Here is a 12,677-nt window from a genome sequence, read left to right as displayed (position 1 = left end):
ATGGACTGGTTGGGCTGAATGGTCTAAGAACATAAGAAATAGGAGGAGTAGACCATACTATGCCTTATATTCTCTGCAATTTCCAAAGAAGAGTTGGTGGAAATCTGGAAATTGAAATTTGTATGACTGAGAATTGGGTAAGGGTATTGACGGCTATGGATCAAAAGACAGGTAAATGGAGTTGAGGTGTAGATCAGCCGCGACCTAATTAAATGACACAGGTTCAAGGACCAGAATGCACTCCTCCTTTACCCATATTCCCAATTATTTGTAATTCTTCAGGTGCTACACATGTAACAGGACTAGTTTTATGCCACAGGCCCAGGGGCTTTATCCAATGTGGAAGCAAGAAACCATATGTGGCACTGCCTGTCTGCAACACAATGCAATATTTTATTGGATATTAATGTCACATAATCCCCAGAACCAGATCAAACTGGGCGCTATTCCCATTCTGTTAAGGAAACTTAAATGAAGACTGCTCATACCTGATGTGCTTGAAACAAAATCCTTGACTTGTTTAGCTTTTGTTGTAACCTATATTAGAAAAAAATATATACAGTTGTTTATTTCTTAAAAGTATTCATCACACACTAGAAAAATGTAATCCATACAAATAAAAAACACGCACATATAACTTAACTATACTACCAACAGCTACTTTTCCTACCCCTTATTTTCTGAAGGGAAGAAACTGACATGTGCTTGGTGTTCTCCAGTACATTGTCTAATTGGGAACACTTTTCAAAGCTGCAACAGCATGCACTGGCAAAGCTCAATGACAAGGAGCAAAACATCGGAGCTGGACTAACGCACACATACAAACACTTTCTAAACCTCGCATCCATGCAAACACTTTCTAAACTCGCATCCATGCAAACACTTTCTAGAACGAATGACATGATAGCACTTACGAGAGGAAACCATGGATTAATTCCCGCCTTCATTTGTCAGAGGCAGAGATGGATTTAGGAGATGTTAAGGGGGCAGAAATAGGCAGTCATAGTGATGACACAAAGCTCATCTTGGGGTAAAATATTATGCCAAGGTTGCAAACTGTGTAGTTCAGCTTCCACCAGCTGCCAGAAACAGGGATGGAGTCAGTGGTTAAAAGTTTCAGGAATCAGGCGGCACAGTGGTGCAGTGGTTAGCTCTTCTGCCTCGAGGCTCCGAGGACCCGGGTTCAATCCCGGCCCCGGGTTCAATCCCGGCCCCGAGTCACTGACCATGTAGAGTTTGCACATTCTCCCGTGTCTGTGTGGGTCTCACCCCCACAACCCAAAGAAGTGCAGGGTAGGTGGATTGGCCACACTAAATGGCCCCTTAATTGGGAAAAAAATGTTTTAAAAAAGTTTCAGGAACAGTCGAAGCGGGTAGTGGGAGTCAGGAAATACCTCGTTTGACCTGCCCACCTCAGGAGGGAAATGCCAGGAAGGGCAGGATTTTCATTCCAGTGAGGTTGAGGGGAGAATGGGCAGGTAACGGCCAGCTAACTTGGAAAAGAATTTGGACACAGCCCCAGGGGCTGCCGGGTGTAGAGGCGAGCTGTTTAAAAGGGCTCTCCGTCAAGAATGTGCATTAAGTCTTGGCAGAAAGCTCAGAAATCCATTAGACTGCTGAAACATCACAGCCCCAAGGGAAACCTTTTAAAAATATTTTTTTACACATCCTATTGTCCCATAGGAGCTGCATAGGGGCACACCGTGACATGAGGCGGTGCAGGAGGAGAACCTTTTGAACGCACCTTTCAAGAGTTTCCCTCACGCGGACTATGGTTCGTGAGACCTCTGAGCTGTCATGAGCAACAGCTTCTGGAAAAACTGGATACATTCCATGAAAAGCTTGGAGCAGTAAGACTTGCCTATCCCAGAAATACATCTGGCTAGGTCAGGAATGCAGGTTGTGGGCTTGTGACCTGAACCAGCCGACACTCTTAAAAGGCCTTGTTGAAAATCAGAAATTCCAGGAACGGGATGGGGAATCCTGGAAACTGGTCTCCCCCGTTTTCAGCCCTGTACAGAGTCTCCCCCGGCTCCATAAAAATCCAGCCCAAAACTTCAAATAGTGGATGCAGCACTCCCTCAGTACTGTCCTGGAGTCTACATTTTGTGTTTAAGTCTTTGCCGTGGGCCTTGAACCACCAACCTCATTACTTAAGAGGCGAGTGAGTGTTGTCACTGAACCACAACTAAACACAATATTTATGATGAACCTTTCACAGAGATGATACAGGTCTTATTTTTTAAAGTAGTTTTACGGAGCTTAAAATTTGCAAATTCCAGTGATTATAAATCACATATCAATAATAGTGGTGGTAGAAATTGTACATTCATTAGACTGAATAACCTTATACCTACACTACATTTATCAAATTATCCTAAAAGACAAGTTTGCTTGACGTGCTACAGCAGGTTTAAAACACCAAACCTCTTTACAAAGTTTTCAAGTCTGAATAAGTTTAACGGCATTTTACGCAGGACTATTTAAGTTCTAAAAAACTTCAGACTACAATCCATTAAAAATACAAATCCCTCCAATGTATAACACATATTCAAAAATTTACAAAAAAATCTATTCAACTGTCAAACAGCATTTTTTAAATCTCAAAGGACACTGTACTCGAGAATAATTTTGAATGAGACCCCTTTCTGTAAAACTGCATCATGACATTGATGAATGCACTCTCTCTTTCTGCATTCCAACGCTGCACTAGCCTGTTTAGTCATCTTATCTTTAAAAAGAAATGTGACATATTATGGTCCAAATTTCATTAGAGTGACTAACATAAACGTGCTTGAAAAACATTTATTGGTCAATTTTGCTTGCGACAGCGATTTCTTCTATATGTGGAATTCCCATTAAATACTGCTCCTTAGTTTGTCTGCAATTTTTATGTCTTGTCAATCACCCAAAATTCATGACTATGGTGCAGCTATTACATGATGAAATCCTAGATAGTAAATTTTCCTTTGATTTTCTTTTTGCATGCATGTAAAAGTGACATGAATCAGTGTTTTCCAACCTGTTTGGTACAAAGCCCGTTAATCGTTTCCTCATCATTTTAAAGACACATGGGACTGCTTATCTAACTTCAGTCCTTTTGCCACATGATGTCAGGCTCCACACTAATTAGAAAGGTCTGCTAGCATCAACCCACCTGTCTGTTGTTTTGTTTTCTACCTGAGTCTCTTATACATATAGACAGTAAATCCCCTATCAACTTGCTATCAAAGTCTGAATACAAGAGATTAGTGACCGCAGAGGGAAACGGAATCAGTTTACATGCCCAGAGTTGAATGAATATTACTTTAGAAATAAGTAATTCAAGCTTTCCCTGCCTTTAATTTAGCACTCCGGTAGTTAATAATCACATTACAGTCTGGTCAGCCTGGCAGACAGTTATATTCATGGATTTTTCCCAAAGAATAACAGGTCAGGTGTTTGTCACACACCAGAGTACAAGCAAGAGTGGGACAGAACGAGAGTCAAGCCTGGAGCTACAAACACAGCTTGGAAAATGAGTCAAAGAACAGATGTGAGAAAGCACAAAGAGAACACTGGTACAGGTAATCAGGTAAGCAACGAGGAGTTCTGATTGCAATAAACAATGCGGGTTAAGTGAAAAGCTGATGAAAACATCAAATGAATACTACATGTCAACACTAAATGATTCATTACATTTCTGACAGCTTTTACTTCATTTCTGAAACAAATTCTTTGTCACCAGCTTTCATGAAATAGCAAGTCAACACTTGGGTTTATTCATCTCATCACAATCATAGTCTGGATTAGACAAAGAATAACCACTTGCAAAGGTGTATATTACAAATTAAAAACATTGCTGGTATTTAAACAACCATATAAATAAAGGTAGTACAAATATTTTACACTGGCTACAAATGAACTGGGCAAGTTGAGTGTTTTGATCTTTGCAGCCTGCTTGATCTTTAGCTGAGCTTTAAACCCCACATCCCATCCATCAAGAGTATTGCAACACTACCTCCTCCACCCCTATTCCACCATTAAAATCCTTAAATACGCCTTTGTCATTTCCAGGTCTGACTACTCAACGTAATCCTTGATGTCTTGCAATCTTTCACCCACAGAACTCTACTGCCACATCCTGTACAATACTAGATCGCCCTCGCCCATCAGCCCCATCTTACTGAGCTTGTATTACAAACCATCCTCCAAATACTTAATTTGAAGTCTTGTCCTCATTCGAAAATCCCTTTGCTCCAACCTATCTCTGCAATCTGCTCCAGTCCTGTGTCTCAACTCAAATCTGTTCACGGTTTTCACTGGGTCACTGTTTAAAAATAAGGGGTCGCCCATTGAAAACAGTGAGGCAAAATGTTTTCACTCAGAGGGTCAAGAGTCTTTGGAACTCTTCCTGGAAAGGTTGTGGAAGCAGTGTCTTTGTATGTTTATAAGGCAGAGGTGGATGGATTCTTGGTAAGCCAGGGGTGATAGGTTAGCAGGGGTAGCCGAATCCTTCACAGTCAACATCCAGGAGGTTACCAATGACCAGAAACTGAACAAGACTAACTATATAAATACTATGGACGCGATCTTCCCAAAAGGGCAGCACGGTAGCATAGTGATTAACACATTGCTTCACAGCTCCAAGGTTCGATTCCCGGCTTGGGTCACTGACTGTGCGGAGTCTGCACGTTCTCCCCGTGTGTGCGTGGGTTTCCTCCGGGTGCTCCGATTTCCTCCCACAGTCCAAAGATGTGCAGGTTAGGTGGATTGGCCATGCTAAATTGCCCTTAGTGTCCAAAATTGCCCTTAGTGTTGGGTGGGATAACTGGGTTATGGGGATAGGGTGGAGATGTGTGGTTGGGAAGGGTACTCTTTCCAAGAGCCGGTGCAGACTCGATGGGCCGAATGGCCTCCTTCGGCACTGTAAATTCTATGAAAAGGGAACAAAGGCCCCGAGCAAGAGCGTTTAGCCGTGCGTTTCCCGGCACTCGCAGTGCCGTGAAATCCATGGCGATTCAACCCGACTCGCTTTGAATAAGGGGCCTAAGCGGGGAACGCACATAGCCACGTTATTTACAATAGGGAACTTCACTTGCTGGAACTCCCTGTTGCAGCGCGAGATGGGGCGCTATTTAAAAATGGCTTCCTGATCGCTGAGGCCCACAAAAAAGTCCCCAACCTCCACCCCAGACCGAACACAACATGGGAGGGTCCCTCCGCCCCTCTCGCACTCCCCAACACCCACAGCAGGCAAGCACGGCCCGATCTCTCATGCGCAAAAATTGTCAGCTTGGCACCTTGGCAGTGACAGGGTACCAGGCTCACATTGTCAGGGTGGCAGATTGGCACTGCCAGGGCATCCATGTGTCGCCAGCAGAGCCAGGGCAACACCCTGCCCAAAGGGCAAGCAGCTGGGGGCCTCCAATCCCCTTGGAGGTCCCACGAGTGTCATGGCGTCTGGTCCCCGTTTGTCCCCGAGGCAAAGGGACTGAATCCCAAAGCCTCAGGTACCTTGGGAATCGGCACATCACAGTGAGGCATACTGCCTCGCTCCAATATGCAAATTTGCCAAAAACTGATCCTACCAATTGTGGGCGGGATTCCTCTTGCAACGTCTCGTGACATTGCATTGAATCTTGCAAGGTGTTATGAGCCAGGTAGATCCCAGGAAGGTGGTCTCCCGGATTTCACCTACCACGCTGGGCTGCGGCAAGCTGCTTTTCCGGCGCAGTGTGGCCGGAACATCATGCCCACTATGGCTAAAAGAGCAGGTCAGAGGCTGGGAATTCTGCGATGAGTAACTCACCTCCTGCCTCCCCAAAGACTAACATCTAGAAGGCACAAGTCAGGAGTGTGATGCAATACTCTCCTCTTGCCTGCATGAGTGCAGTTCAACAACACTCACGAAACTTGACACGACCCAGGATAATGCAGCCCATTTGATTGGCACCCCATCTGCCATAAAGATTCACTCCCTCCAGCGCCAACACACAGTGGTAGCAGTATGTACCATTTACAAGATGCACTGCAGCAATTGTCTCAAGGCTCTTTCACTTGCACAGTCCAGACTCGCAACCTTTAGTTAAATTATCTGAGACAAGGTAACAATTACTATGCTTCATCAGTCTCAGCGTCCTTGGCTTCAGAATGGAGGGAAAAAAACATCACCTCCAATCAAATACCGGGAAGACTACTGTTATATTCCTCGTCTTGTTCTCTAAGAGAGGCAGATATGTAGGGTTGACAAAGAATATAAAACGACAAAGTTTAAATCAAAACTAATTTATTTTACACTACTTAACTTGATTAGGTTCACACACTTTACTGAGTAACATAATAAAATAGTCCTGAATCTGTGATTCAGTAATCAGTAATCAATAATCTCTCTAATTTATAAACTACACTATAACTCAACCTCACACTATCCTTCTACATTGAAATCTCCATCAGCTTCCCCCGCATGCCTAGATACGCAGCCTTTTATATTATCACTCAGTGACGCCACCTAGTGTTGAGTTACATGTATCTCTCTTGTTAACCCTTTACTACACTTGTACTATACATATCATTACAACTGCCTCCATTAAAAGCTCCATTTCCAAGCTACTATCTCCATCCCTCTCCCTGGCAACAGTCTGGCATAGCCCAATTATTGGCAGTCTTGGTGTTATACTGAGCCCAATATGAGCCTTTGAGCACATATCCACACTTAAATCTAGAGTATTTTCATTTCCATAACATTGTGCAACTTTGTCCCTGACTCAGTTTATCAGCATTCGCCATTACTATTTCAATGCACGCCTGGGTGGTCCCCCATTCTACCCGATGTAAACATGACATCATCCAAAACATCCATGGTACAAATTGTCATGTGAGGGTACCTTTAAGAAATGGATGTTTAAGCAATGTACCTTTAAGAAATGCAGTGATGTTAGAGTGTGGGTGGAGCTTGGTTTTAGTTCAGCCATTTTGCAGTTTAGTTTCAGTTTGAAAAGAGCTTGGGTGTGTCTCTGTGTTTGCAGTGACCTGGATCTGCTGTGATCTCTTGCCATGAAAGACTATCTCTGGATCATTTGGGTGATTTAAACTCATAATAGTAACCTGATGTGTTTCTGTTTAAAGGTGTTGAGTCTCATAGATGTTGAAAGGAATAACTGAAGGATTATTTAGTGTTGTAATATTTTCGGGGTTATCTTTGAAGTAAGGGGTGTTAAGAGATCCAATGTTTATTTAAGAGGTTAAGTTGAGTTCATGGAATAAACATTGTTGTGTGTTTAAAAACCCACGGGTCCATAATTGTAATCCCACACCTAGGGAACAAGCCGTGTACTCGGAAAAGCAACAATAGCATTAAAGGGGGAGGTTGGTTGAACTCCATGATATATTTTGGGGTTCTGAAAACACCTCGTCCATAAGAAAATGTAGGTCAGAAAACAAACTGTGATGAGGATATGACCAGTCCGGATATCAACAAGCTAAATGAATGGGTAAAAATTTGGCAGATGGAGATTAGGATAGAGATGAGGAACATTTCTTCTATCAGAGGGATTTAGTTTGTGGAATTCCTTTCCTTAGAGAGCAGTGGATCATTGTATATATTCAAGGCTGAGTTAGACAGATTTTTGATCTACAAGGGAGTCAAAGCTAGAGGCTAGCAAGGGAGTGAAGTGAAGGTCACAATCAGATCAGTCACAATCTCATTGAATGGTGGAGGAGGTTCGAAGAGCCAAATGGCCTCCTCCTGTTCCTATTTCTTCTGATTATTCACCTACTACTTGAGGTCACTGGCCTCCATTGGCTCCTGGTGAAGCAAAATCCCAATTTTAAAATTTGCAATCGCTATAGTCTTCACCTGCATAACAACCCTCCAAGAATCTTTAATTTTAGCCTCTTAAGCACCGCCAAGTTAATTGGTGCACCATGCCTTCAGCTGATCAAGATACTTTGGGTGACCAGTGCCTGTGGAACCAAAACCCAGCAAAACCTCAATGCTTTCAGTCGAGGAGAAAATAGTTTTGTTTTTTAAAGTGTCCCTGTGCTACCATGCTCTCGAAACTGCAAAGAATACATGTTCTAGAACAATCAAAAGCATTGTTTAGTACTCTTGCAATCTTTACTTTTGAAGTCAAAACCAAGAATGGAGATAATTCATCCACACATACCGCCTTGTGTTTAGCAATTCAGTCACACAAAAATCTGCTTAATTGTTACAGCTAATTGGTTTAAATTTCATTATTTGAACACAAAGAAATACAAAGGAACTCAGCAAAGGACACATAGCATCTTTCAAAAAGTGAACTATTAAAAGAGCAAGAGCACCAAGTGCTACAGGGAGCAACGTTCCCTTCCTTTGAATAGATTATTCTCCAACTGAGACTAATACATTCATTTTTACATTTTATAATTAGAACAAAGTTACGTAGAAATAAATGAGTATTAATTATGTACTAAATGAAATAAAAATAAATGTTTCTGTAGCAGCCGCTTAACACATGACTAAAATAACACACTTTTCTCAATCCAAATGCTTAATTTCCAATTAGATTGCAAATTTCAAACATTATGTAACGGCTACTGTCTCACCAAAAACTGCAAAGTAGCACATATGGAAAATTTGAAGAGATAGCAATTTTTCCTTCTGCATGAGATGTGCTATAATCTTTAACGTTTATGGTCTATATTCAGGAATAGTGAAGTACTGATTCAACAATTAAATACAAGTTTTATTTAAAAAGCCAAGGGGTCCAAAGAGAGGATCCTCACATTCAGAGACAGTAACCAAGTTTTCACTACTGCACATGTGAAACATTCAAGAATACAGAAGTCCAATTCTTGATCTGCCAGCTTTCAAAGATGCTTGTTTAATTTAACTCAATGGACTGGAGGGGCCAGCTTTTGCAACAACAAACACAATCAATTTGAACCTTTAGCTTCTAGAACATTTATTTTCCGTTCAAAAAGTAGCAACATACAAATGAGTAAGATTAGATTTTCATGTTGCCTCTGCTTCACAACTGGAATTTATAATTTACCGTTTCACCAGTAGGCAATGGTGATTTGGTTTTCACAAAATAATTTTAAATATTCACAATCAAAAACATCTGTTGAATCTTGCAGATTGACCTGTTGTCATAGTATTCTGTTTGAATGCTTTAAAAATATAAACTGCCTTCCTAACCCGATGTGAAAAATATCCTGTCACAGCTCAAAAGGGGCTCACTGCATAGTTTTGCACCGTGGCATTGTCTTCCTGTGATCACATTACGGTAGCCCAAACCGCCAAGTACTCGAATCCTTGTACAACTGATCAATTACAGCTGTTGATTCAGTGATTGGAACTCCTTCACATCTGCTTCTTGCTTAGTTTGTTAATGGTTCACTTCCAGGTCCTAAAAGAACTGCAGTTTTTTTCAGATAGTGTCTAACCCTATGTATGCTGCCCTTACACTGCCTGTCTTGTTCAGTTTTGTCACTCAATATACAATGCAAATCCAAGTGACTCACATCTGCCACTGATCGACCCAATTCGTGAGCAATCTTTTCCCATCGACCAGGAGTGCCCCCAGGGAACTTAACCATACTTCTTGTCAGCTGGCGGAGGTCCTCTTCTGTCCACTCGGGTGCCTGTAATAATGTCCAAAATAACAGGCGGAAATGTCACACAAAATGAATTAAATCCATCAATAAAATGGCAGAAACAGGAGCAGTTTCTAAACAATGCCTTTATTTACAACAAATGCCCAATACAAGCATAGTATCTTCATAATGAATATAATACTTAAGCTTGGTAAATCATGTGCAGAGTTTTAAAAAAAGAATCAATCATGAAACATCAATAGAATGTTAAAAAAATTAATCCCTGAAGATATAAATACTTTATATATAATAATCTCTGACCCTAGTAATGAACAACCATGCATCATGGGGTTTGTATTACTAAGCCGTCAGTGCAGAGTGCAGTCATAGAGGTGAGTGACCCTAGGGACCATCTCCACAGCTACCGCAAAGCCTCTTGCTGACACTAATCCTCCCTGTCATTCTCCCACTGTGCTCAAACTACACTGACATCCGCCTGCTGCACTGCAAGCTTAACGGGGCCTTCCTGACTTTTTCACTGCTGCCCCTAATCAATGGTTCAAACATGCTCCTTTCACCATGTCCAAATGGCAACTTCAGTCATAATCAAAGCACACTGCCCTGTAAAGGGTTTCTCGACAGGTCTAGCCATTTGCATTAATTTGCAAAGCAAACTATGTTATTCAGTGGATTCTGTACTGCTGCTATCAAGAATGTTCCCTGAAGCAGCTAAGTGGGCATAAATATGACCTGCCATTTAAATCCAGTAAACAATTGCCAAAATGTGATCAATGTTTTGAATTTTTCCACTTCTTCCTAAAGTCTTTTTCCTCGTAAAACAAATTGTAATAGTTTAATATTTTCAGAATGTCTATGACTGCACCCTAAATTGTGTTAAGAATTGAAGCATTTTTTAAAAATATAAACGGAAATAAATTCCCAGGTTGAGGGCATGTAACAAAAGTCTTTGTGTCAATATAATTGAGGAGCTTAACCACTTCAAAATATTACCTTAAAATTGGGAAACACAGTCAAGGTGAATTGGGGACAGGATTCTGAAAAACCTTCTATAATTATGCTTGAAGCATTACAAAACCACCCACAATTCATTACTTTTAAATTGAAGAGGCCAGGCCACAAGAGAGAGCATATAAGAAGCAAAGAGCTGATGAACCACAATTTTACAGAACGAGACCTAGTTTAATTACAGCTTTTAAACAGTTCCCAAATTAGGTCCAAAATGAAAAGTAAACACATTACCAAATCTTCAAACTTAATGAAGATCATCAAAGAATTGAAGTATTGCTACATAAATTATGCAGCTCTTAAAGCCATTAGAAGAATGCAACAATCACATTTAAACAAAATTTTGACCTGAGGGTTTTCCTCCAAGGTTCAAGTCATTCTACAGCTGCTAATTGATCATTTAAATAAGAGCTACAATTCCTTAAAAACTCTTGTATTCATTTCATTACATTAAATACTGTAGTTTTGCTTTTCTCAGGTTAACCCTTACTGGGTTTGTGCTGATGCTCATATTATATTTGGAGTGCATTGATATGAACTGAATTCTATCTCTCTAATGTTTTGCACTGCACCTTTGCCCCAAACTCAGGTCATATCACACAGTATCAAATTACACTCCAGCATATGTGCTCAATGCAAAATGGGGCCAGAGTGGTGCAGGATTTCAAAGCAGGCATGTTTATAACAGCTGAATTTTAAGTTAGTCATTATTAATGGTTTTAAACAAGCATTAAATTTAAGAGTTTCTGTTGCAATGAAAGATCGCAGTACATTAATTCTCAGTTGAAGCACTTTCAAAGTATGTTAATTAAAATCTAACATAAATTGATCAGTTAGGTTTTTTACAGGCTGTTCCAGGGTTCTTTAACTGCTACTAAAATAGAAGCAGGTTTTGCAATCTTCAACAATTCTAAATTAATAGATATAGCCATTCCTACAAGTCCATACTAGCATTCTTGTACGTTGTGTCCTAACTCAATATTTCAACCATGCTTCATGCTTTATATCCAAAGCAATTTATACTACTACAAATAACAATGCTAATTAGCCATTTTAAAAAATTCTCAGTTTAAACAGATGTACATTTCACTGAATGTTACAATTGCTATAGTGTCAACAACATTAATAAATGGGTGAAAACTGCCTATTGGCAAGCAGGCCGTTACTTTTACAATATTGCAGCTAATCAACATATTCCAATTTGAGTGGCATTTCAGAATTATTATTTAATATATCAAACAGAATAAAACAATAGGGTCAAGTTACACAGGCTTTTCACCAGTGCAAACTATGTTTGACTTAATCAAAAATGTCTCAAATTAAATTAAAACTTAAATTAGTGCTAGCACCATCATTTAATTAGCTTTCTAAAAGCAACACTTCATGCTTGCATAACATTCTGAGAACTCGTCACAAAAAAACACAATGCAATTTAACTGGAATTTTAGCGATTCTTTTTCAAGAAACGGCAGCATTTCCTTTTTTCATTCGTCCTAGAAGAAAAAGATTCACTGTCACCTCTCCCTCCACCCCCCCCCAAAAAAAAAAATCAATATTTAAGCTAGCTAAAATACAACCAGATTGTTGCGACATACTGAGAGGGTTCTTTAAAATCACAACTACCAAGTAACAAGTTAACCAAGGACAGGCACAATGTGCCGCTGAGCCATAATGGCTGCAATCCATCCTAAGTGATTAATTAAAAATTCCACAGAAACAGCCAACTGTGTCTCCAGACAGAATGAATGAATACTGCAGCGCAAACTCCTTAAAATCAGGAGTTAAATAAGTTTTCAAGGTGTTAATTGCATGAGCAGATTCTCCCTGGTTTAACACAGAACCAAGCTTTTTTTTTACACTCAAATTGAAGCATAAGCATGCTGTTTTGTCGTTGAATACCATGCTTCTCCCAATTTTTTTGGAACCAAGACCCAAAAATCCATCCCTGCAGTACATCAAAGTAATGGCAGATGCCACATGGCGAGGAGACAGCTGTCATTACTACGTTTGCATTCTAATACGACAGTAGCCTGCTCAGATATGTGACCCAAACCCAATTAAATGTTTCCAGGATACAATCTCTGCACTGA

General features: G+C 40.5%; 1 protein-coding gene across 1 annotated transcript in view; it reads right to left on the bottom strand.

Annotated features, from left to right (window-relative positions):
- Positions 1-12,677, bottom strand: part of dnajc1 (DnaJ (Hsp40) homolog, subfamily C, member 1) — a 328,861-nt gene that overhangs the window by 19,318 nt on the left and 296,866 nt on the right. Inside the window, exons 9-10 of the mRNA XM_072508505.1 lie at positions 9,490-9,609; positions 489-537 (exon numbers count right to left, since the gene is read on the bottom strand). Coding sequence (XP_072364606.1) covers positions 489-537; positions 9,490-9,609 — 169 coding nt within the window. The remainder of the gene's footprint in view (positions 1-488; positions 538-9,489; positions 9,610-12,677) is intronic.

The sequence above is a fragment of the Scyliorhinus torazame genome, chromosome 6 (genome assembly GCF_047496885.1).
Source record: "Scyliorhinus torazame isolate Kashiwa2021f chromosome 6, sScyTor2.1, whole genome shotgun sequence".
NCBI classification, from domain to species: Eukaryota; Metazoa; Chordata; class Chondrichthyes; order Carcharhiniformes; family Scyliorhinidae; genus Scyliorhinus; species Scyliorhinus torazame.
This window is presented reverse-complemented; position numbering and strand designations above follow the sequence as displayed.